The 26884-nt window shown below is 41.7% G+C and overlaps 1 protein-coding gene across 1 annotated transcript; it reads right to left on the minus strand.

Moving 5' to 3' along the window:
- Positions 1 to 5901: 5901 nt before the first annotated feature.
- EIF4G2 (eukaryotic translation initiation factor 4 gamma 2) lies at positions 5902 to 18747 on the minus strand (the record flags this gene model as incomplete). The annotated part of the gene is made up of 23 exons (XM_082660094.1): positions 5902 to 6730; positions 8564 to 8685; positions 8773 to 8984; positions 9141 to 9345; positions 9678 to 9936; positions 10022 to 10237; positions 10326 to 10430; positions 10588 to 10713; positions 11317 to 11430; positions 11813 to 11973; positions 12064 to 12205; positions 12479 to 12577; positions 12659 to 12742; positions 12922 to 13032; positions 13748 to 13899; positions 13981 to 14047; positions 14137 to 14268; positions 14987 to 15089; positions 15622 to 15762; positions 16423 to 16488; positions 16828 to 16954; positions 18264 to 18275; positions 18582 to 18747. The coding sequence occupies 23 exons, from the start codon at positions 18745 to 18747 to the stop codon at positions 6665 to 6667; spliced, it is 2988 nt and encodes a 995-aa protein (XP_082516220.1). The 3' UTR covers positions 5902 to 6664.
- Between the last annotated feature and the right edge of the window lie 8137 nt (positions 18748 to 26884).

Raw genomic sequence — 26884 nt, forward strand, 5'->3', positions numbered from 1 at the left:
CAGTCCATTCCACTTAGAAAAAATACCGAAGTTATTACCATGTCCTACTAGTTCCACGTGTCGCCCCTGCCCCTTTCCAGCCTCAGGCCCCTACTCTACTCAGTCACACTGACCCCTGCATTGACCCTCAGGCACTCCACCTGTGTTCCCACCTCAAGGCCATTGGTTTTGCGCCCCCTCTTCCTGCAGATATCTGCAGAGTTCACTCCCTCACTTTATTTAGGTCTTTGCTCAGAGGTCACGTCCTCATAATACCCTATTTCAAGTAGCATTTACATCATTCTTGTTCTGTTTATTTCTCTATGTAGAGCCCTTTTTACTACTGACATTATACATGTTTGTTCTCTTTCTCTCCAATCACCTGGAAAGTTTGCTCCATAAGAAGACTTTGTCTCATTCACTGTTATATCCCCAGCACTGGAATAGTGCCTGGCACATAGCTTGGACTCAATAAATATTTATGAGACGAATGGATTTGGAGAGCAATCCCACACCTGTCCAACGCTGTTTTCCATTACCTATCTGTCTCCTCACAACAACCCTAGAAAGTGGACAAACCAAGGATTATTTCACAGATAAGGCAAATGAAGCCCAGAGAGGTAAAGTGATTGACCTAAGCTCATGGAACTAATTAATGGGGGACCTGGGATGCAGTCTCTGGTATGTGACTCTGTACGTCCCGGGCAGACGTGAACAGCCCTCAAGGATTCACTGCTTATCAGTCACAGCGTTGCATCATTGAGGCCAAAATTTTCACTGCCTCTTCTCCCATTGATGAGCGTGCCCAGTAGGTCTTGGCCTTTCCTGTGGAACAAGGATACAATATCCTGCCAAGGGGGTCTTTCTCCTGGGATCCCAGCAGAGGGCGCTATAGAGACAGCATCCTGATGGGTGGCCTTGCTCTATCCCATCCTCCAGGTGATGTAGGCTCAGAGGACAGCCTGTGGGTCTGGACAGCCTGTGTGACTTCAGTGTCCTGCTTCTGCTCCTCTCTGCTCTGAGTTGAGAAGTTCCCTTGGCGAGAGCCCTGGCTTTCCTTGGAGGATGCTCCTTGGAAGTCTCAGAATATTGCGGTAAATGATTCCCTGGCCTCCTGGCCCCACTGCACCGCTGCTATCCTCCAGCAGAAGATGAAAGATGCCCCCTCATTTGGAAGTGGACTCTGTCCTGGTGTAGAGTGGAAGGGAGATGGGAGCCTTGCAGAGCCAGGAGAAAGGCACCTGTGCCTGGAAAGCCCTCCCTCAAACGTTTGCTGGGAAAGCAACTCTTCCTTGAAGTCTCAACTTCTCCAGGATGTTTCCTCCTCTCCCCTCAGGTGGCCCCTTTCTCCCATCTCAGTGTGTCCACTGCCTGCTCTATGGCCACAAGGGTCTGCTCCTGTCTGCTCCCCCTCTGGACAGTGGGCTCCCTGGGGGGAGAGATGGCATCTTAACTCATGCTGTGTCCCAACCCCTAGCGCCAGGCTGGCACAGATGAGGAACTCACTTATGCATGTACAAATAATGTAATGTGGGGAACTGGGTGCTTTGTAATTAGACTGGAAGCATTGGGAAATGGTAAGGCTGGGCAGCCACTAAGGAGAAAAAGTCAAGTCCCTTCAACAAGGATTTTTTGATAAATACCGTTTTTAGTTTCTGTCTAGTGGGTACAGATAGGTATGAAAATTATTAAAATGTAGTGTATAGACTCTAGTCTCTCACTCAGAGTTACCATGAAGTCAACGAAGCTTATGTTTCAAGGCCATTTTCTTACATAGGACTCCTCTGGGCCCGGAACGCAATTTTGTCTTCTTTTAAGAGCCACAACTTCCCCCCACATCCCCAACTGCATAAAATTTGGGTTTCTCAAAACCTAGATTCATGTCGCATTCAATACCTATTTACTGCTCCCTAATATGTGCCCAGCACTGTGCTAGGCACTGGGAATAGAGCAATGAATGAGACAGTCCCCACCCTCCTCTTGGAGGAGTAGAAAGTGGAAAGACAAGCATTAAGCAGTTGGTCACAATGCAGTATAGTAAGTGCTAGGTGGGGAAGCGGGGTACAGAGTGGACTCACAGTGGACAGTGATCGTTTTCTTCCCTAGCTGTCCACCCAAATCCCTCCCAAAGTTCCTTTTTCCCCCCTACACTATATAGCTGGGAGTCAGGGCCTGCTTGACACAAGAGGGGCCCCAAAACCCAGACGCTTGATCCACTAAAGGAAACCAAGGCAACAAGGGGTGGACACATGATTCAAGCTGTCAACTGTGGGCTTCTGCCCAGGCCTCTGACCTGGACCTGGTGTCACTGGGCAATTTGTTCAGATACTGGCAGGGAACGCTCTGGAGTCTGATGTGGGTGGTTTTATAGCACTGCAGTGAAGAAATAGGAAGTAAATGGCTTGAAGAGCTATAATGGAAGTAAGATGGATAACACATGGTGATTGGCTAAAAAGGGGGTAAAGAATGACTTGGGTTTTTGGCTTGGATGGGGTATCATTCAGAGCCAGAAGAGGAAATGTTGGTTTGAAGGTAAGAGTTCAGCGTTGGACATGTTGAGTTTGAAGTGCTTGTGTTACACTCAGATAAAACGTCCAGAAGCTGGTGGGATGCACAAGTTTGACGTTTTGGAAAGAGGTGTGAACTCAAGATACAGATGTCATCAGCACACAGGTGGTAAGTGGAGCTACAGGAGTGACAGTGTTGAGAGAGGAAAGCAGAACAGTAACATTCATGAACCAGGCAACTAAAGAGGGCTGTAAAAGGAGACCAAGGAGAAGCCTGAGAGGAAAACAAACGAAATAGGAGAGAGAGGAGTCAACTGTTGAATGCTTTTGATAGGTCAAGTAGGAAGACTGAGAAATGCCCACTGGACTGAGCTGGCAATTGGAAGCTCAGGCTGGAAGCAGTTCTCATGGCGAGAAGTCTTGGAAAATCTGCTAAGGTCGTTCACATATACATCGGAGGACTACTGTGTGAGCCTCTCTGCTAGTAACTTTCCACGTACCACCTTATTTAGTTCTCATGGCAACCCTTAAACATTAGCCCCGTTTTCAAAAGAAATCAACTCAGAAATGAAATATCTTGCCTAAGATCACATTGCTAATAAGTGACAGGAATGAACCCTAGATCTACAGCTTAAGTCCAAGTTCTTTCCATTCCTCCTTTCTTCTATGTCCAGATCCTGCCATGTAGGATCATTTGCTAATTTGTGATTTGGTTTAACAAATACTTGAGTGCTTATGCATGCTAGGCACCAAGTTCTGGGGATCCAGCAGTGAATGAGACAGTCAAAAATGTCATGCTCCGCACATTCTGGAGGGAGTCAACTGCAAATACGCAGCACGTCACGTAACAATGGTAGACGTGGAGATACCTACAGCAGGAAAGAGACGAAGGATGTGCTCAGCATTACATTTAAAATATGGTAGACAGGTGTGGCCCTTACTAATAAAGGTGGTATCTGAGCCAAGACTTGACAGGGGAAGAGAGCCAGTCATCCAGTTTTCCAGAGGGCAGCAGGAACAGAAAACCTCCAGTGCTTGGCATGTCCCAGCCCAGGGACCTCAAAGGAGGCCAGGGTGGTGGGAACAGAATGAGCAAGAGCCAGTGGCAGGAAACAACCCGAGAAACAGGGTGCGGGTAGAGGCAGGGAGAAGGGGAGACTAGATCAGACCTAGGGCTGTGTAGATCAATTTTAAGTATTTCCACTTAAAAATCTAGGTTGAAAGTCATTTTGGTGCATTTTGTCCTAAGCGAGTTTTGTTTTGAAGGATTCCTCTTCCTCTGGCTGCTGTGTTGGAGACTAAAAGGAGAGCAAGGGCCAAGCAGAGAATCCAGTTTGGGGTGGTGTGGTATCTAGGTGAGAAATGGGAGCCACAGCTGAAGCGGTGAGTTGTCCAATTTCTAATGTTTTGAAGGAAGAATTAACAAGATTTGATAACTGGACATTGGGTTTGACATCAGGCATTTGCCATTAGAGACTTAAGAAGGAACAGAGAGGAAGAAGGAAAACTAAGAGGTGTCCTGAAAAGAAGTCTCAAGGAGTGATTTATTGTCAAATGCTTCCTAGATGAGCAAAACATACTGGGTAACAGGCAGCACTGGAGTTACTGGTGATCTTAAGTTTTGGTGTAGGAGTGAAGTGCAGCCTGTTTGGGGGGGTGGGGAAAGAGCTGGCAAAATGAAGGCAACCCTGTTTTGCTGTATTTTAAGGAAAAGCCAACGTCGGCGGTAAGATGTGGAATCTTTTTTTTTTTTAATTACTGTATTTACTTATTGGCTGTGTTGGGTCTTTGTTTCTGTGCGAGGGCTTTCTCTAGTTGTGGCAAGCGGGGGTCACTCTTCATCGCGGTGCGCGGGCCTCTCACTATCACGGCCTCTCGTTGCGGAGCACAGGCTCCAGACACACAGGCTCAGTAGTTGTAATGCACAGGCTTAGTTGCTCCGCGGCATGTGGTAACTTCCCAGACCAGGGCTTGAACCCATGTCCCCTGCATTGGCAGGCAGATTCTCAACCACTGCGCCACCAGGGAAGCCCGAAGATGCGGAATCTTATCTTTAAGATACGTCACTGTAGACTTAGTGTAGACAGTGTGCTGATACTAAAAGCATTATGTCCTTCATACAAGGCACATGCCCAGTACATCCAAATATTGTCATTCCATAGTATGGTAGGTTGTAAAACACCCTGTTCAGTGTTTTTTGAACAAGATGGGAGTGGGGAGGTGTTGCTCTTTAAGGGGCATCTGAGTTGTTCTTGAAGCACTGGTTGGGGGGACACAGGTCTGACTTCTGACAAGCCGCCACACACTACGTCGAACTCTGGGACTTCCTTTGGCCCAATTCTCTAGCTGAATTGGGAGAATTCTGGCTGTAAACTGAAGCCAAGGCCCACCTCTCTAACAAAAGAGGCCACACTTGCTGGGTTAAAAATCAGTTTCCCCCTTGCGGAGGGTTGGGCAGAGCGCCAGGAATGCCATTTATTTCTACAGCCTAGTAAAGTCAGCTTGATATTCTATCTAAAGTTAATTTACACAAGTCTCCACTTAGCTTTAATTTCATGGTATTTACAATATCCACCAAAAGCTATGAATCATGTTAGAATGAAGAGGTCTGCTAGGGCACAGGGAGAGCTAGCTTCTGACGCCAAGAGGACACAAATACTGGTTTTACCTACCACCCCTCTCAGAGAATAAGCAGGTGCAACACTGAAGACAAAGGTTCTATTAATCAGATTTAGCAGTATGGTGTATTACTGTCTGCCTAGAGGCTCCCCCCAAACTAAGTACAGGTTGCTCTTAGAAGCTAAGACGAGCAACCAGGACTCCAGCAACACTTTCAAGAGCCCCTACCCAAGCCAAAGCCTGCCTAGGACTGTCACATTCCTAGAGCTGGTTAACAAGGGCAATTTGAGCAAATGCTTATTAAGTGGTTTCTGAAAATGTATTTTAAACCTCCATGCAGGGCTTCAGTTGGATTAAGGAGCCAGTTTTACTGGGCTACTCTGGGGTTTCAAGGGGGAACCTTCCTTGAAACAGAACAATTACAATTACTGAGAATGATGATAGGATTGTTACACTTGTCTTGACCATGAGGGTGATGAACCTCTCAGTTCACCACATAGTTCAGTATGGTGACGAAAAGATAAATGTCACCAAGTTTGTCGTTATGCATTAGCAACGTCCCTTTGAAGTCATAAGACTTGTGATTCTCAGCACTGCCCTTGATTACAGGAATCGTATATTGGTTACTTCCAGTAACATGACCTAAAGAGGAATAACCACCTTGAATTTTCTGTCTAATCAGAAAATTGTGAATTTCTGATTATGAATTAGAAGTTCCCAAGACAGACCTATCTCAAAACAAAACCTATCAGTTCTTCATAAATTTGTAGGTGCTACTTAAAGTCACACAACTATATCAAGTATCACAATGTTTATTGATAGATACAAGTATATAAAATCAGGGCATGAACATGACTTGATAAATTAAGTAGACTTAATTTCAATACTATAATAAGAGGGACCAATTCAAATTCTCACCATTTGTTTCACACCCACAAAGACCACTTCAAGGGCATTTACGATCTCTCAAAACTGATCAGTTTTGTGCAAGTAAACCATGTTTCTTTTAAAAAGACTTGTGCACTTGCCCAGGCTCAAGGATATTAAAATCTAGCACATAAAGCCCATTACTAGAGGTAGAAATACAGGCAATATACTATTACGGCAACAACCATCAATTACAGTTAAGAATTTTTCTGTAACAACCAAATGGATAATCAAATATTGCAACAACTCAAGTATTACTGAGCAAAGTGCATTTCTACAGTATTCAGTGTTGCTATTCAGTTTTCTAACTTAAAACAGCCTATGATAACTGGCAGCAAAGAAGGTCCTTGCAATAGACTGCCTCTGCTTGAGAACTTATGATGTAATTATTGCATGCTGCTAATATACTATCTAAACATTAAAGATACTCCTAAAATATTTGATGGTAGACTATGATTAAGACATTACACTACAAAAAAACCTTATGCAGAAGGAAATCCTAACTGACGTGCTTCTGCTTTAAATATTGTGAAAACATTACAGCGGAATGAATTTTCGCAGTGGTTAGGTCAAATGCAGTTACATCATAGCAACAGTATGTTTTGCACAATTTAAGGCTTTGGCTGGTTCTTTTAGTCAGCTTCTTCCTCTGATTCTTCTTCTTCAGCAGTTTCTAGCCAGGTTAGCCACTGATTCACCTGTAAATTTGTAATTTAATGAAATAAGTAGTACTTACAGACAGAATAGCAGAATTTTTTATTCCAGATCGAACAAACAACCTACCTAAGGACAAAAGTTTTAGACAGTACCACACATTTTGTAATTGCAAACAGTCTTCAGAACCTACATTTGTGTATTAGCTGTAAGTTATTTTAAAGAATGGCTTAAGGACAGGAATAAAGACCCAGACGTAGAGAATGGACTTGAGGACACAGAGAGTGGGAAGGGTAAGCTGGGATGAAGTGAGAGAGTAGAACTGACGTATATACACTACCAAACGTAAAATAGCTAGCTAGTGGGAAGGAGCCGCATAGCACAGGGAGATTGGCTTGGTGCTTTGTGTCCACCTAGAGGAGTGGGATAAGGAGGGTGGGAGGGAGACACAAGAGGGAGGGGATATGGGGATATACGTATACATATAGCTAATTCACTTTGTTATACAGCAGAAACTAACACAACACTGTAAAGCAATTATATTCCAATAAAGATGTTTAAAAAAAATGGCTTATTATTTGGATTTGGGATTACAAGCTGCTTAGGAACCGTCAACTTGGGTGTCGTTCTTTGACACCACTCCATGACACGTCAGGACTGTTTTAATATGGGACAGTGGCTCCTCCCAAACTTAAATACATAAGCAATGCGGTGTGTGTGTGGCGGGGGTGGAAAGGCACACAGGACAACAAAGAAGATTCTGAGCAGTAGATCTCCAGCCCCACCCCGGACCTGTAGGATCAGATTCCCCAAGGACAAGACTGCGGACAAATGCTGTGAGGATAATCCTCATGAAACTAGTTCCTGAACCTTAGGAATAAAGATACCATAGACCAGCATTTCTCAAAGCCTGGCCCCTAGAAAAATAGTATGAGAATCACCTGGGTTGTGTAACACACACAAGCCTACTAAATCAGAATGTCTAGGATCAGACCTGGAACTTCCTTTTAAATTACTTTCCAGATGATTAACGTATGCTGTGGAATCCCCTGACATACAAGTTCTTCCCCATGGCTAGAATTCTACTCCACTAAGTAAGATAAAAAATCATGGTATGAGAAATCAGAAACAATCTCATGTTTACTGACAGTTAAAAAAATGGCTCAGGGGCTTCCCTGGTGGCACAGTGGTTGAGAGTCCGCCTGCTGATGCAGGGGACACGGGTTCATTCCCTGGTCCGGGAAGATCCCACATGCCGCAGAGCAGCTGGGCCCGTGAGCCATGGCCACTGAGCCTGCACGTCCGGAGCCTGTGCTCCGCAACGGGAGAGGCCACAACAGTGAGAGGCCCGCGTACCGCAAAAACAAAAAGTCTCAATCCAATCGTGTACAATCACCCTATCTTTATAAGTAGCTTTACTTCTAAAAAATGTTAGCCACCTCTAATCTAACAGCTTAGACACTACTAGGATTGAAGCCTTTTATTTCATAGCTTTACTTCATTTTGCTTACTGCCTGCTTTACCACAGCTTTTTTTTTTTTTTCTTTGCGGTACGCGGGCCTCTCACTGTTGTGGTCTCTCCCGTTGCGGAGCACAGGCTCCGGACGCGCAGGCCCAGTGGCCATGGCTCACGGGCCCAGCCGCTCCGCGGCATGTGGGATCCTCCCGGACCAGGGCACGAACTCGTGTCCCCTGCATCAGCAGGCAGACTCTCAACCACTGCGCCACCAGGGAAGCCCTACCACAGCTTTTAATAGTGAAGAATCACATGTATGTACAAATTACCAGGACTATTTTGCTTGTATTTCAATTTTAAAAGGCTTATTATAAAACAATACCAACTGGAAAAAGCAAACCAAATTTCTCTCAAGATTTACCTGGAACAAAGCCTTGCCTTTCCCTGGAAACTCTTGGGTTATGTCTTCTTTCCAAGCCAAGAAAGCTTCTTCTTCAATAATCTCCATGTCATAGAAGTGAACAAAAAAGCGGAGTAACATGCCTAAAAGACAAAATGTAACCCCATTATTTAGTGTGCTGTTTAAGAATTGCCCCTCACTCATCATTCTTCTGATGTTGGTCCTCTCACCTTTTGGGAAGTTGCTATTGTAGCAGTGCACCTGAAGAGCATAGAGGGCACTGACTTGTAGATCAACGTGATCATGAAGGAATTTCTGCATTACTGGCTTGAAGGAAAGAAGCAGTTGTTTTTCCTGCTCTAACTGTTCTTTGGAAGGAGCAGAGGAAGAATCTGTTTCATCACTGGGTGGGTTTACTTCACTAGAAATGTACTGTAAGAAGCTGCACAGAAAGAGGTCTTGTTAGAACCTCAAAGTGAATTTTCTAGCTCAAGAAACAGACAATTCTTAGTCCCTTGCCTTGTAGACTTTTTTCTAGGAAACAAAACACAGGTTTACTCTCTACTAAATGTAGAAAACCACAACTCTGTTATCTTACCTAGTCATTAAGATGTTCACAAATCCTTTATCTACATGAAGTTTGGGAGAGATGTTATCTTTAATCCACTTATATATGGTTTGAGGAGATGGATCCAACTTTATTTGCTTTAACAGTTCCTTCTCCAATTTGAGGAGTGGGAATAAGAAACTCAGTCCCTTTCCTTCCAAGATCTCCAACATGCGGTCCTTATTCTGATCAATTTCTGAAGAGACAAAGCCATTCCCATCATCAGGTAGTTCATTTTACCTATGTTGGTCTAGAAAACTGCTCTACAAATGATTTTCCAAATGCCCAAGATTCATGTAAAATAATAAGGAACTAACCTAGCAAAGGAAACCCAGTATTTGGACCAAATGAAAATAGTTAAATCATAATAACCTCTTCTTTTTATAAAGACAAAGTCTGTCTGTGGGAATGCTTATTGTTATCTGGACAGGATAATCACACTGACCTATATAAATTCACTCAGGGTACTAAGGAATCCCCAGATTTAGTATTAAAAATAAACAAAAAAAATCCCCAGCATTCTCTTACCTGGGAGCATTTTCTGCATATTGACCTTGCTTTGTTGGAAAAGCTCTGTTAACCATTCTCGATCTTGTAATTTAGCTAATTGCTGAAGACAAAGTAAGAAGAGAGGAAAATGGGTGCCACTTTCCAGTGGTTGAGCTAGTTCCGAAATGCTCACCAGCTCCGAAATAATAGCACGAGCTGCAAACTGTGCTAAATATGATTTCACCAAGGGGATGTCAACCTCCAGTTTGGGGCACTGGTCCAATACATTCAGGAAAGCCTTAGAAGGAATATATAACAGTCAGTTTTATTAGTTTCCAAATTTGAAAGGCAAGAGTTCTTATGGAATCCGGAAAGTATTCTACCTGCATGAAGTTGTCACTTGTGGCTATCCCCTCCTGTTTGAGTAAACTGATCAAAGAACTTGCTTTTTCTTTATCTTCATCACTTCTGTCTAGTGACAGGATGATTACTTTGCTTAACATCTCGGGGAGAAAGTGTTTAGGAGCCCTCATCTCTCTTACACCATTGACAGCTTCGTTTGCATTTCCACTATTCAGATATTCGGTTACAACAGTTTCCTGAAAAGAACAAAGTCCAAATATCTTTAGAGTTTTCGTATCTCAAATACACTCCATGAACCAGACTATGGGATTATTTGAGACTTACGGTCAATTTAAGCAGTTCTTCCTTTGACGGTGGTGGCTTTTTACTGGTCTTGGCAGGCTTTTCCTGAATAAGTGGTGGATTAGTTTTGAGACCAAGCTGAGGTGTCTAAAAAACAGCAAAATGGTAGATATGAATGTTTAATATTTTTTTATTACTAAAAAGGAGCTTATGAAGTTAAGAGAGAAGACATTAAAAAGCAGCCTTCAGACATCTTCAGAAAGTACTGGAATGACAGAAAACACTGTCATGCTACAGTGCATACCTGTCCCAGAGGTGGTGTTTGAGTGCGCGGTGGTTGTGCACTGGGAGGAATCATAGTTATCTGGGGCTGAAGCTTTGGCACTTGATTTTTATTCATTAGGAAAGACTGAGCAGGCCTCAGGCTAATCTAGAATTGCGAACAAATCAGAACAGATATCCAAGTTAACAAGCAGTTAGCTAACATATTGAATGCAACACTCCAACATCCTAAAGTTAATTCAGCATACACAAGCATGATAGAATCTATGGCAGAAATTTAAGTATCTTAAATAACTAAACAGGTTACTCCATGTTATTAGGTTTAATTTCTGGCAAGAAAACTAAAGATCTGATGCACACAAAAATAAAATACTGTTATAAATCTTATACCAGAATTCTCGAAGGATTAGCATCACTAAAATATTAAAACCCAGAAAATTTAATTAAAAGTTTAGAAAACATTTTACTTTATTCTAAGTCATTCTATTTGCTGGGAAGTCACAATAAAAATCTCATCAACCATTTTCCTTGCTCTAACTGAAGACTTTTAAGACATTTGCCCTCATATCTCATAATCTTCACTCATAGGATGCTGGACATCCAAAGAAAGAAAAAATAGTACAGAAAAGAGAGAAAGAAGGTAAAGGATTCCAGCATTAAGTCCTCTTAATAACGCGTCTTTTTATAATCATCGGGCAATAGATTTCTGAATCGACAAACTATGGTATATAAGTAACATAGGCAAGTGTACCTCATCTGCATTAAGCTGTCCTTTCTTAGAAAACCGAGGTGGCATATCCTTCGACTGTCCTTGCAGCTGGGATAAGAGTCCCTGACTCTGGTTATGGTAGAGCTGGCTTAGCCCCTATTTCAGAAAGAGAGAAAGAAAGTCTAGATAAAAAGGGGTCCACAAATTATGGTAATCAAGTACCAAAGGGATGAGGCCAAGCCACAGAAAAGCTTAACTGAATTTGCCCAGAGAAAGTAAAAGGTGAAACAGGAAGAATAAATATCTAACCTAACTTACATAAAGCGATGTGACTTTACTAATACTTTACTAATCTCAAGGATAAGCATTTTACCCAGTTTGAAATAACTGTCACACATATAATTTTGGTTTAGAAAAACACACATTGTTTTTCGGTTTCCTAGACCTGAAATATCTGTCCTTTTAAAAAAGCAAATCTATTCATATACATTCCAAGATTTAATACCTGTTGCCTAAACATCCTTAAATGTTTTCTTACCTGGCTTTTCATAAACTTGCCTCCCATCTCCCCAAACTGCGATTGTGTGGGAGGCATGATGTGTCCCCCATGGCCATTGAAGAGTTGATTTGAACGATGACGCCCCATGGTGGGTGAAAATCTATCCTGGATAACTCCTGGACCAGTACCAATTCCGCTACCTTAAAATACAGACATGAAGAACTCTTTACTATTAAAATGTTAAAACTCAGTTTTTAATGTAACCAAACCACTATTTTGTTCAAAATCACCTGGCATTTGTCCAAACATATCAGCAAGTCCTCCAAGTGGGTCCCTATCCATTTTCATCCTGGGTGGCATGAACGGTCCCTCCAGAAAGAAGTCACTTCTCATCCCTTGAGCCATAGGAGCAGGAATAAACACTCCTAGATCCTTCAGAAATAAAGTGAATAAACACTTATTTCTGAACACGGTTTTACATAAAACTAAACTTCTTCTATTGGGAAAACTAGAAATACTTCCCTGGACTATAAAGAGTGCTATTTATATAATTTCTATAAACAACTTCTTCTCTCAAAAGGGCATACAAGACACCATAAACATTAAGCTCTACTGGTAAGATGAGACAGTCTCAAAGAGTTTAAGGTCGTCTTAGTGCTATTATAAACTTAAAACCCACTTGATTAAAAACAAAGCAAAACTTACTTTTACTGCATCTTGACGGATTTGATTGATCGTCTTTGGTCCATTGTCAAGAAAAGCCTTGCGAGGAACCCAATGGTGTTCTCTCAACTCTACAGTATCCTTTAATATAAAGAGTTTTATTAAGTATTATTTTAATATTCCTAAACAGAAAGTCAGCATACCTAAAGAAACCAGTTTTACCTGCAGCAGGAAACGAATCCTCGCTGGCAATTCCTTACTTAACATCAAGGAGCACATTCGGGCAAAGTACTGATCCATTAAGGACTGAAAGAAAAAAGAAAAAAACCACTTTTAGAAGAAAACGCTAAAGGCAAATGTATACTATTTAAGGCTTCTAAGTATTATCAAGGTTAATGACTAATAGCTATCTATATCACAAAAATAGGTTTGATTTGAATAATATCAAGACAAGCTTACACTGTTTCTGTCAGCAACACACATACCTTGGCTCGTTCATGGTCTAACCTAGGTCCCACTGTCCTCATTATCTGACAGAGGCACTCCAAATCCTCTCCCATATCTTTGAGTTGGACTCTCTTCTTTTTTTCCAAAAGCTACCAAAAGAAACAAATGTCACATGTTTATAAATCCTTCTTGGGGGGCTTCCCTGGTGGCGCAGTGGTTAAGAATTCGCCTGCCAATGCAGGGGACAAGGGTTCGAGCCCTGGTCTGGGAAGATCCCACATGCCGCGGAGCAACTAAGCCCATGCGCCACAACTACTGAGCCTGTGCTCTAGAACCCTAAAGCCACAACTACTGAAGCCCAAGTGCCTAGAGCGTGTGGTCTGCAACAAGAGAAGCCACCACAATGAAAAGCCTGCACACCTCTATAAAGAGTAGCCCCTGCTCACCCCAACTAGAGAAAGCCCGCACACAGCAACAAAGACCCGACACAGCCAAAAATAAATAAATAAAATAATTTAAAAAATAAAAATAAATCCTTCTTGGTTTAGATGTAGCACTTTCCCTTAAGTTTGCATTGACTCATAGTTCCTACAGTGTCTAGTATAGAACTCTTTATCTGGTTTCTGTTGAAGACATCCCTCCAAACTGAGCAACTTACACATAGGTAGGCAATCAGTTCTACCCCTACCTCGCAAAACATACTGCATATTTACAACATTTAAATAACAATTTTGCTGGCAATCTAAAATATTTAGCCTACCAATACTCTCAAATGGCAAAGTTATAAATTATAATTGACCCATTTCCCCCAAATAACGGTGTACCCAGTGATTAATATAAGCTTACATTCCCACTCATACTTACTGTTTTGATGCACTTATGAAGGATAGATTCATGAATAAGATCAAGCTTTCCAAGTTCTCCAATGAATTTGATGTTCCCCAACATCTTGATCTTAGCAATGGCTCTCTGTTCCTCCTCCTCGGGGAGGAGGGGATTTTCACGCTTATCATAGACTGAAATAAGAAAGAATAAAGTCAACATTCAGAATTAAGTTGAACATATACAGTACTACATAGTACCAAACAAATTCTCACCATCAACATTTCTGGTTCGGTTTTCAAATTCATCTTGTAATTTGGAAATTAGGAGGCGTCTGAATGTCTATTGGAAACAAAAGACGCTTTTGTCAGGGCTTGCTAATGAAACCTTTCAGATCAACTTTAAATAAGCAAGCAAACACTACCACTTACTGTGCTTTGCTTCTGTCCTGGCTGACCCTCTGCTGCTGGGCCATCAAAGTTTGGTGCATCTTCTGCCAATCGCAGACATAGCTGAGCATACAGTGAGCTATACTTTGGCTCTTCTAGGGCTTTGTCCACAATCTGAAATAAATGACTTTTTAAAACTAAATATGACAACTCTTGAAAAAAACCTTTCTTTGTAACTTAATACTTCCTTGTAGTCTTAAGGATCTTGAATCTCACAAATTTCTGACAAATTCTCTATGCCTCATCCGTAACCTGGGAATAAGAACATCTCTCTTGTGTAAGGCTTATTGTGTACACTAAATCAGGTGAGGCATGTAAAGTGCTTTAGTACACAGCCTAGAAAAATATAAGCACTTACATTTTGTAAGCTATTGCAGTGTACCAAAGAAGTCTAATTACACAGATCTCATATTAGCAAAACCCTCCCCCCTCAGGAGTTGAAATTATCTTGGAAAAACTATAAACAGATGCTAGAATCACATCAACTATCATAAAACTCATTTCCAAAACCAAAATATGGCATTTTTCACATAAGGAAAAACAAAGCAAAACCCCCCTTAATAGCCTAATAACCCAATTAACCCTGCAACACAACACATACAATTTAAAATGACCTCTTAAGTCTGATACCATTAAAAGTTAGTGCTTTTCTTAAAAAAAAAAAAAAAAAACCCACCAGTGTGCAGAGATACATACATCTAATGTGTAACTCACACCTCAGTTTTAAGCAATAATGCAAATGTAAAAAACAACAACACACACACACACACCCCAACCTGGGTTAAATCTTTTCCTCTCCCTTTCGGTTATTAAGCCAACTTATTTAACTTACCAGCAGTATGACCCCTTTAAGGATGAGTTTAGACTCTACACCCACATTGAGGAGCTCAAGGCATAGCTTGTCAAACTTCTCAGGAGTAAGCTTATTTAGTATGCTAGGAAAAGAGGATTCAGACTAGGTATCAGCCAACACACAAGGAATTATTTAGTTGAAAATCGCCTTTAAATTATGTTCATTTTTTCCCCCATCACTTTCCCCTTTAATATCAAGACATGTTCTTCTTAACCCATCTAACCAAAGTTGAAATAAACCTGTTATTTAAAATATATCTACCTAACTGGAGGGTCCCCAGCTGTTGGACAAGAAACTCATCCTCAAAACCAAGGCTAGATCCAGGAGCTAAAACCGTTATGTTCTGTGCATCACTAGTTACACAGCAGGCATAGGAAATGTCAGCACAATGGGCTTGTGCATTTTAAATCCAATGACTGAAAGCAACTAACTGAGCCCCAAAACACTGATGTGTCAATTTTCAGCTTAAAACTGTCAACACTGGCATTCATTAAAATAGACTTAGGGCATGAACATTGCCTTCTAAGTAATATAGCACACACACAAAAGAAACACAGTTAATCCATTTCTTCCCTCCTTTTATTTAAAGGACAAAACAGCCCCAATAAACTTACCCTCTTACTTTCCTGAAGATTGCATCATGTCGTTCTTTTTCATTTGCGGAGTTGTTTGCTGCGGAGTTGTCATCTCGTCTAGTGCTTCGTGCAGGAATCCATTTCTGAGCGTTTTGCCCTGGGGTTTTCCCCAGGAACTCGCTAGTAAAAAATTAGGAAAATAAAGATTAAGACAACTTGAAACATAGCATCCACTCACATATCAAATGTCATACAGATCAGAAATCCTTCTAAACAGAAAAAACACTTTAGGTTTTTCTCAACTTCCCTTACAACTAAGCAACTCACAATCAGTGGTTCTCAAACAATATTGCATATCAGAATCACCTGAAGGGCTTGTTAAACGATTCCTAGGCCCACCCCAGTTTCTGCTTTAGTGGGTCTGGGGTAAGGCCCGATAATTTGCATTTCTAAGCTCCCAGGTGATGCCAGTGTTGCTGGTCCAGGAGCCACACCACAAGAACCAACATCTTCTAATGTTTCATGACCATGTTATACGCATACAGATTTACTACCACAATTTAGTAATGGACAATAATGGCTGGCTTCAGAAACAACATCAGTGAAAGTAATCCGAAGTGTAACAGGATAAAATAGCAGTTGAGAATATCAACTCATATTAGATGGTTTGGCTAAGAAATAATTAAGAACTGATATTCTAATTTTAGGACATGTAACAGAAATCATACCCGTTAAGATAGGATTCCTGATGCCTTATTAACTATGCTGTAATGCATTAGAAACATCATTAACCTAAATCTGTTATTTACAGAAGTCATTCTTTTCACATGTTTACTATACCTGTTGCCAGCAGTCTTGGGATAGTGCTGAGGTGCACCCCTACTTCCTCCTCCGCCCGAAGAAGCACTATTTAACAGAAAAACTTTTTTTTAAAAAAAAAAGTATACCCCAAGTATATTTCACTCAAAAAAGATAAAGGATCTCTTTAATTATTCTGCATTTCAGTAATGACACCACAGATGAAGACTGAACTTAGGCCCAATGGAAACCCAAGGAATTAATTACATTTATTCTTCAGATAGTAAATAGAAAACAATGACAATTTTAGGGCTTTAAAAAAAATGTACACTGCACATTATAAATTAAACCTGCAGCACAATTAAATCAGAATTACTTGGTGTGGTTATTCCTTTGGTTTTGTGATTAGTCTTGTCACAATAATTGCCAAAATAAATCTACACATACCTGAAACGAGAAGCACCCCCTTCTGCAATCGCACTCTCCACTTTGGCGGCTTGACAACGAAGAATCTTCAAAAGAATAATATTAATGGATGGGGTGGGGAGGGAAGGGGATGGGAGAAATGAAAAACCTAGAATGAGAAAGAGCACCAAAATTAGACACTATCATACAAATCTGTAAACCCACTTCAATTACAATTTATTTCAGAGCCTGACACTGCAGTTGATTGACCTTACACTGCATTGCAGATCTCATAAGACTAAAATAGAATGTACTCGAAACACAAATGGACAATAAAATTTTATTTTGTTTACCACCTGGAAATTCTCGTGTTCAAGAACGCAAGGAAGTGCCTACATAGAAATGTAAGAACCTCTCAAATGCTAAGAACCAATCCTTAAGAAAGCCACATTCTACCTCCTTTACAGCTGGGCATTGAGATCAGTAACACACAATCTAACTCTTAACAAGACGGGCACGTCCTGGGAAAACAGTTTTAAGTTTTCACTGCCTCAACAACGAACTACACTACACTAAGGGGTAACTGAAGACGGCTTTCCCCACTGTTCACTCTTAACTGGGCGCACAGGGCCCGTCAGAAGACCGGGACCACAACATGGCAGCAGGAACCTCCGCCCCATTTTTTCCTTTCCTGGGAACAAAAGAGCAGTGGATTCCTCCCACCCAGGCCCGAGTTAGGGAAGTGCTTCCGACAGCCTCTCGCGAAGCCGCCGTGGGCAAGCCTCGGGGAGGAGTGGAGGCCGCCCCCGCGGCCCGGCTCTTTGTTCTCAGGCAGGAAGGCGGACGCCTTCCCACCCGCCGCCTCCAGCAGCCCCCTCCCACCCATAAATCCCCGAGGAACTGACAGCCGCCTCGCTGCTCCCTCCCCACCCGACAAAAACTCAAAAACCTTCGCTTCCCTCCCTTCTCCCGTTGCAGGCAGGGCTCGCCAGGCAGGCCCTTCGCTTCTCCACCAAGGGCAGCCCGGCCGCTCCCCGCCGGCCCCGGGCCTCATACACCTCCTCCCCGCCGGGAGGCCGGGCTCCGGGACTCCTCCGCCTCGGCTGGTCCCGCGCCAACGGCCGGGCCCTCCCCGCCGGCCCGCGTCCCTCCCCCCCAGCTCGCACCGCCCCGCCACGCTCTCCCCCTCGGAGCACACCCGCGCCCGGGCTCCGGCTCCGCGGGGGACGGCCACCGACAACCACAAAGACGTCCGGGGGCCGCCAAGTTCCTTCTACTCCGTCAGCAACGGGAAGGGAGAACAAAGGGGAAGAATTTTCAGGTGCCCGAAGCGCGAAGGAAACACTAAAAAGGGGTCGCCCCGCCCGGTTCCGCCTGCGACCGCCATTTTGTACCGCTCGAGAAGAAGCGGGCAGGGGCGGCGGCCATCTTAGAGCGCTTCACTCGGCGGCGGCGCCGGCGGCAGCGGCTCCACTCACCTTCACCGAGAACTCAGCAGCTGCCGCTGCAGCTGCCTCCTCAGGATCCGGTCGTCGGGGACGGGCGGGGAAGGGAGGGGGAAGGGAACGGAAAACAAAAAAGGGGGAGGGAAGGGGGAGGAAGGAGTCGGGACTGGCTTGAAACTCTCAGCTCAAAACAGTCGCTGCTGCAGCCACCGCCCGATTCTCGCCGCCACCTCCATAGAGCTCCGACTCGCTGCTGGCGCTGAGGCGTGTCTGAACCCGAACTTATCACTCTAGGGCAGCCGAACCCACCAGAGCCGCCCCGAATGGCTCCTTTGCCACCCAATCAGCGACCCGGCTTCTGTCTGCCGCCAATCAGCGCAGGGCGGCGGGGAGGAGCCACAGGGCCAAGCTCGGTTGCGGCGCAGCCCCTCCGCAGTGCGCAAAGCCATATTCGCGAAGGCTCTGAGGCCAGGCCAGTGGCGTAAGGGGAACTGAGCATCGTCGGGTTGCTGCCCATTTGCGTAAAGTCCTAGAGCCCTTTGAGTCTGCGTTGGTGTGGCTGCCTTGTCTTCCTCCTGTCTCTTTGTTCCTGGAGCCTGTATCCCATGCTCGAGATATACAGCCCCCCAGCCCCTCTACCTCGTTTTCTCACCGGGAATGTGGGAAGGAAGCTCGCCCTTCCACCCGACCCTGTCCTTGGCGTGTGCGAGCTCTGCTTTTCCTAGCGCCCCCGAGGAGCCGAGATTGCCCCTCGCAGGCTGGGCCTCCCTGGGACGGGCCTGTAGGGCTAAGGCCTGGCGCCCCCGCGGCGCTGCGCCGGGAATCGTTGGTCTCCAGGTGCTCGGCTTCGGCAGCCTTTAGGTCGGGGAGCCGGGAGAGTAGAGTTCAGGAGAAAAGACGATTCATCTCCAAGCGTTAAAAGAGCTTCATTCAGTTCCCTATTGATTCCACCCCCTGCTGAGTGAATGAGAAAGGGATGAAAGGAAGGGGTTTATTGTCTTTGTACCTCACTAAAGAAGCAGCTTTTCCCAAAGGAATGTCCTGCCAGCGGTCACGGAGGAAGACCTAGAATATACCAGAATTCTTTGGAAGAAGTGTTTGCGGAGGGCGGGAGTCTGGAGGATTTCAATTGCCAGCTCCTGATTTGTTTGTTTTTTAAGCACTTTGAAGACTGACAGCCGTATATTTCCATTTTACAGAAGGTCCATCCTAACAAATAGGATTAGGCTTTTCAAAGCCGGCAGGTTGCACTATTTATACTTCTCGGCTAATATTTTAAGGGAGAGTTGCAGTAAAATGAAGTATTCCATCGTATGCGACATTTTAGCTATACAAAAATGGAGTCATATTTCCATATACTTAACAGAAATGTCTCCATCTTCATCTTGAATATAGTTCTTGATATAATGTGTAATCTAAAGGAAGAAACTGTGTGTGTGTGGAGGGGTGTTTTAACGTGGATGACGTTTAAAGAATGTGTCCAACAAAGGGCAGGATTTCCAAGGATTCAAACCTGTTTGACATGTCAACAGCTTTAGGGTTGAAAGTACCTACTCCTCAATACGATTTTCAACCGAGGTGCCAGTTTTTCCTAGGACATTTACACCTGATTGTTGAAGGGTGTGGTGGGCCCTGAAGGTTTCTAACACAATTCCAGGATCTTTAGCTCTTTGCCAGTGTATTAGGCTGATCATTCCCCCTCATTATTATATTTTTCTAAAATTATTGCTATCAAGTCAAGTTCACTTGAACTTTAACAACTGAAAAGATATTCTCACCCTTGGAGTTAGTTACATGTAAAAAAAATTTTTTTAAAAAAGGAAACTATTTTTAGGAAAGGCAAAAATTGTGTTTCAAATACAAGAAGTACAACTTTGTAATTTCAGGACCCTTTTAGCTTCAAAAATAACAGCAGAATAATATTTTAAAATAATTTCTGTAGGGCTTTACAGTTTGCAAAGAAGCTTTCATATATATGTGATATTTTGACATAACTGGCTTACATTCTTCATGATTGATAATACATTAATCTGATAGAAAGAATAGTGTTCAAAAACTATTCTAGGTTAGACTTCAAAGAGAGTATTTACTGAATCATAAAACCTGGATGGTCTTCTAATTGAGGAACTTGAAACTCAATAATTAAAAATAAAAGAGGTTTTATATAATTTTTGCTAATTGTGAACCCCCTATGCTATGGGCTTTGCAGGTATGAGTGTATGTGAGAAATTGGGCTAAGAGCAATAAAGTAGAAATACGGATAAAACGCAATCTTTCAATTACTTTTCAATCAGTGGGCGGCGCAGATATTCACATTTTGAAATATTTCCATCACATCATGGATGTATGAAAATTCAAGTCATCTGGAATTTAGCTTTTAGTTTATAGAAAATTGAATTTTAAATACACCCACTTCAATCTGCTCATTTTAACACTTACATTTTATGTCAGTTTTCTAAGGATTGTGAAGCTCTTAGAGTACTGACTGACTTGTTAACTTATAGATATTTGCATTAGTTTAATTAATAATGTCAAATGCTGGTTATTATCTTCTCTGTGCTTAAGGATTCCCCAGTCATACATCTCCAGCCCAGATCTCTTACTGTCTTCAATTCTGAGTTTCTAACAGCCTATTTATCAGAGATACAAACTTGCAGCCATATTTAGTCTAGGCCATACAGTAGTTTTAAACATTTGAATTAGTTGACATTGAAATTTTAGGAGATTTTACATACAAATCTAGATTTCCATCTTTTCATGAAAAATCTTAAAATATGGCAATACTGGGCCTGAAATTCCAAAAGGGCAACATTCAAGTATAGCTGAGTAGTGACTGCCTCATCTAGATGTTTTCTGTTCATTCCACCATAGTGAAATCTGACTTTATTCACTCATTTATGTTCCTGTGTGGCCTCTATAGCCATTTTTCTTTTTTTGTTGTTATTTATTCAAATTCAACAGACTCAGTATTAACTGACCATCTTCCTATTACAAGGAAAAGGAGCAGACCAGCTAGTTCAAATACCTTCTCTACCACTTACTGTGTGACTTTGGGCAAGTTTAACTACTCTCTCTTCTTAGTTTCTGAATCTATAAAATGGGAATAACTGTATTTACAGAGTTGTTGTAAAGATTAAATGAGATAATATATATAAAGCCCATAGCATAGTCCCTGATGTAGTAATTACTTAATGTCAGTTACTTTATTGTCAATAATATTGATTATCCAACTGCTTCACAACTATTTTAGTTTTGCCAAGGATTCCACTATTCTTCTATACTAGAAACTTTGATCAGGTATAACATTCAATTTATTATTGAGTCCCAGTGTTACTTCCCTCTAAATCATCTTCTTCCTACATACATCTGCTTTCCTACAGTGTCATTGCTTGCATGCTAATGTAGGCCTTAGTAACTGTTCCTCCTGAATTATTGAAAAATTCTGGTTGTTCTATAGTCTTTTCCCTCTATGCTGTATACTCATATTAGTCTTCCTTAAAACACTTTTTTCCCCAGCATATTACTACCATGCTTAAAAGAATCTTAGTGCTTCACTACTTTCTACATCAGTTTGATCTCAACCTCGGCTGCACAGTAGAATCACCTGGGGGAACCTTTTAAAACTCTCCATGCCTTGGCTGCATCCAAGACCAGGTAAGTCCGAATCTCTCAGAGTCGGATCCAGCATCAACAGCTTTTAAAGCTCTCCAAGTAACTCTAATGTGCAGTGAAGTTTTGAGAAACACTGTAGCAGTTCAGAGTATTATAGAAATGATAACATTTACTGCTGGAAAAAAACCTAGGAAAAGAAAACTGGACTCTGGAAACAGTAAAAGACTTTGCCCAAGTAGGGAAACAGGTATTAGAACCCAGGGATCCCATTTCATATGGCTTTGCCTGGCTTTCAGACCCTTCATCTGCTGGCCCTACCCTACCTCTTCTATTGGCCTTGTTTTTCACCACTCCCAGACACCCAGTGGTCTCTCACAGAGCCAGTTAGGCTGGTGTTGCTGCCTCCAAAAATTCATTCCCACTAGCGCTCCATTGCTTGCAATTTTGAGGCCATCCTTATTTATCCCCTTTACTATTTCATTTCTGAAGCACCGATATGAGTATTTAAGTACCCTGCTCAAAAACCTCAGGGGGTCTCCCCTAAGAGAATAACATAGGGATCCCTTAGTTTGGCATAAGAGACCCTTTGTAATCTGGTTTCAGACTACTTCCCTGTTTCTAGACACATCCCTTCTCCATTTTTTGTTATTCATAATCTAGTTCTACAGTACTCAAATTTTGCTCCATTATAACATCCATGTTCTATAACATATGACCAAAATTTGGTGGTCTTTTTCTACTTGGCAGAAAAAAATAAGGCTAATGAGTTAATCTACTAATGGCTAGGCAAGGAGCTTGGGCTTAATCCCTGTTTTCAAAGAGCTCACAATCTAGATGAAGAAAAGATATATACACCAATTACATACAAGGGCAGGAAAGGGTAGAATCAATGCTAAACTGAACAACCAAGAAAAAATGCTGTAAGGTTTCATAAAGGGATAATAGGGGATGAGGCTGGGGCCATCCTTCCTTGAATGCCAGAATGATGATTTAGGACTGACTATATGGGCAAAGAAAGTTCTTGAGCTGATCAGACCTCTAGTTTTGGTTTAAAGTTGATCAGTTGTAATTGATCAGAGTGCTGTTTTAGGGAAATTAACCTTGTGGCTTATGTAGAATGGATTGAAAGGCAAATCTGGAGATAGGGAGGTCAGTTAGAAGGCTATGTACTGCAGTATTTTTATGGGGCTTACTTTTATCTCCCTTCCAAAATTGTAAGGCCATTGAAATGGGGAACACTTCTCTTGCACTTCGAATAGAGTTCTTTGCACATAGCAGGAGCTGAGAAAATATTTGTCCATATTATCTTTTTGACATTTATTCATTCCTTTTTCTCTTGGCTTCCATGACTTTACACTTTCCAGGATTTCCTCCTACCTCATTGGCTCCTTCACCAATTCAGCTGTCTCTGCTGGCTTCTCCTCCTCTGCTTGACCTCTAAATATTAAAGTATCCAAGAATTTATTCTGGGCCTTATCTTCCCTCTGAGTACTTTCTCCCTAGGTAATTCATCTGTCCTATGACTGTAAATACCATTCATATGATGATGATTTCCAAATTCATATCTTCATCTCTGATTCATTCCCACCCCGCCCCATGCAAGCTATAGATATATATCAAATTGCCTACTGAAATTTCCCCTTGGATATATAATAGGCATTTCAAATTTAACATGTTCAGAATAGTTTTCCCCATTGATCACCATCTGCCAGTTGCTAAGGCCCCAAACCTATGAATCATTCTTAATTCCTCTGTCTCTCATCTCCTGTATCTAATTCATCAGAAATTCTATTGGCTATATCTCCAAAATATATCTTAAGTTGGTCCACTTCTCTTGATCTACCTTGCTGTCACTTGAATCTAACCACCTTTATCTCTAGTCTGGATTACTTCAATAGCCCCCTAACTGGTCTCTCAACTTCATCTCTCACTCTCCACTATGTTTTCTACCCACAAGCCTGTCATCTTTTAAAAATGTCAATCAGATAACACCACTTGTGCTTAAAGCCCTTGATCATGGATATACATTACATCCACAGTAAGATCCAAACTCTCATTGTGGCCTGCAAAGCCTTACATGATCCAGCCCTTGACTATCACTCTGACCTTGTCTCCTACCATATTCCTCCTTGACCTCTCTGCTTTAGTCACACTGGCCTTTTTTCTTCTATTCTTCAGACATACCCAGTTCATGCAAAGCTTTGTACTCCTCGAACATGCAAAGGCTATGGCTACTTATTTTTCAACTTCCACTGCTCCCAAATTTCTTATTCCAGTTTTTTACATGGCTGGCTCTTTTTCAAAATTTAGGTCTCAGCTTTATGAGCTTATGGTCACCTTTGTAGAAAAGCCTTCCCTGATTGCCCTATGTAATGTTTCCTCTTCCAGGCACTCTATCACATTACTCCACTTATTTTTTTCATAGTCCTTGTCACTATCTGAAATGATTTTTTCCATTCTTTCTTGTGTATTATCTGCTTACCACATTAGGAGGTAAGCTCAATGACAGCAGGTAACTTGTCTGTCATGTTCCCTGTACTTTAGATACAGTACTTAGAATAGTTCCTGACATATAATAGGCAGAATAGTTCCTGACATATAATAGGCATCAATAAATATTTATTGAATACAAGAATATACATTCTCTCATTTGAGTCTCAGTACAAGTCATGTGGGGTAAGCAGGGAAGTGTCATTTCCCCAATTTTACAGATAGGGAAATTGAAAGAGGTAATAATTACTTTTCCAAAATAATTGTTCGTGTGTGGCAGAATCTCATACTTTCCCAAGTGCACCAAGATCCCTCCTATAGCAACATGAGTAACCATAATGGGGATATTCCTTTTTTTTTTTTTTTTATCACTTTTGCATGCAATGTATAAGGTGCTTGCCTTAGTTTCTTATGGCTACCATAACAAATTGTCCCAAAGTAGGTGGCTTAAAACAACAGAAATTAATTTTCTCACAGTTCTGTAGGTCTGAAGTCCAAAATCAATATGTCGGAAAGGCTGTACTTCCTATGGAGGCTCTAGAGGAGAATCCATCTCTTGCCTCTTCCAGCTTCTTGTGGCTGTTGGCATTCCTTGGCTTAGGACTACATTTCTCTCTGCTCTGTCTTGGCATTACCTTCTTCTCTGTGAGTCACAAAACTCCCTCTGATTCTCTCTTATGAGGATGCGAGTGATTGCACTCAGATAATTCAGGAGGAACTCCTTCTCTTGAGATCCTTAATTATATTTTTGCCATATAAGATAATATTCACAAGTTTCAGGGATTAGGACATGGGCATTTCTTTTGGGGGCTACCATTCAGCCCACTTCAGTGCTCATAACATTTTAGTGCAAAGCTAAATTCTTGGACTTCTATTTCACAGGTCAGTCTTTAGTTGGATCATCATTCATTCATTTAATGAATATTTAGTGAGCACACAATACATGCTTTTACAATACTAGAAGTTGGGTATACATCGATAAACAGTTCTAAGCACTTTATGCTTTGGGTAAGAAAGGATGCCATTAATAATTACATTGGGACAGTGGGCATAAACCAGGACTATACCAGGTAAAGACATGTGATCGTCTTGCTTATGATGCATACTGTTAGGACAACAGAATGAAATAAACCAAGATCCTGCCTGTTAGTATTTTTCCCTTTGCCGTTTTTTTTCCCAAGTCAAACATAGTGTTTATAAAGTTCTTAAATGGATAGATAGCAGCATGACTGCTCTCATTGAACTTCATCAATATGGATACCTCTTATACCTTTGGGTATAGGACTTGTAAGCTGGAAGTGGGAGGCCCATTTCAGGGCAAAATTTTCTTTATCAGATGGGCCAGAGACACACCTGAGCCTTAAGTAGAGGAGGATAACTGATGCTTTCAGTTCACTGCATTTCATAATTTTTTTAGAAAAAATAAATTTAGAGAATGGGTAATGTTCATCTGCAAGAAACACTGCTGGCAGGTGATCAAGATTACTAGCAGTTGGGAATTCCCTGGCGCTCCAGTGGTTAGGACTCGGTGCTTTCACTGTGGTGGCCTGGGTTCAATCCCTGGTCGGGGAGCTAAGATCCCACAAGCCTCGAGGCGCGGCCAAAAAAAAAAAAGATTACTAGTAGTGGCAACTTAGATGATATAGTCTTCATGTGCAATTCCTAGTATTCCTTTCTTTCCAAAGTAAAAAAGCATATGTGAATGCAAGTTACTAAGAAAGCTATTATAGGGATAATATTGCATCCACTCTAATTTATTAAATAAGAAAATAATTTGCAAACTTTGGTACTTTATATAATTTTTATTAGTGACAATACTAATTTCAGTACATCTTACAACTAATGTGACCAAAAAGTGTGCTAAAACAATGCAGTTAAAGAATCATTGTTCTTGAAAATGTAAATTATAGAACTGAAAATAGATACTTCAGTGCCATAAACCAAGTATTTAATCATGTTTTGGAGGGCAGTAAGTACACATGTCCAGAGCATCGATACTTATATACACTTGATAATAATTTGTAAAGTGCTCAGGTTTACTCTTTAAACAATGTTTTCATTGCAGGAGAAATATTCTTATTTCCATTTCACAAATGAGGAAACTGAGATTTGGAGAAGCTAACTGACTTGTGCATGTCTATTTTCTTTAAACTTTTATTCCAGTGGTTTTTCTTTACTTTATGCTTCATCTCTTAATAGAATATATAGTTTTCAGAATTAAAATAATGTATGGTACTTGTTTAATGCCACTAAACCATTTACCTGAGTCTGAATAATATAATCAAATCAGCTGTGATGATTAATTTTTTTACTTTAACTTGCCAAGGCCACAGTGCCCAGATATATGGTTGAACATTCTGGATGTTTCTGTGAAGGTGTTTTTGGATGAGATTAACATTTAAATTGGTGGACTTTGTAAAGCAGATTACTCTCCATAATGTGGGTAGGCCTCACCCAATCAGTTGAAAGTCTTAATAGAACAAAGACTGATCTCCTTGAAACAAGAAATTCTGCCAGTAGATTGCCTTTGGACTCAAACTGCAGCTCTTCCC

Source organism: Grampus griseus, assembly GCF_964374135.1.
Source record: "Grampus griseus genome assembly, chromosome: 8".
In the NCBI taxonomy this organism is placed as follows: domain Eukaryota; kingdom Metazoa; phylum Chordata; class Mammalia; order Artiodactyla; family Delphinidae; genus Grampus; species Grampus griseus.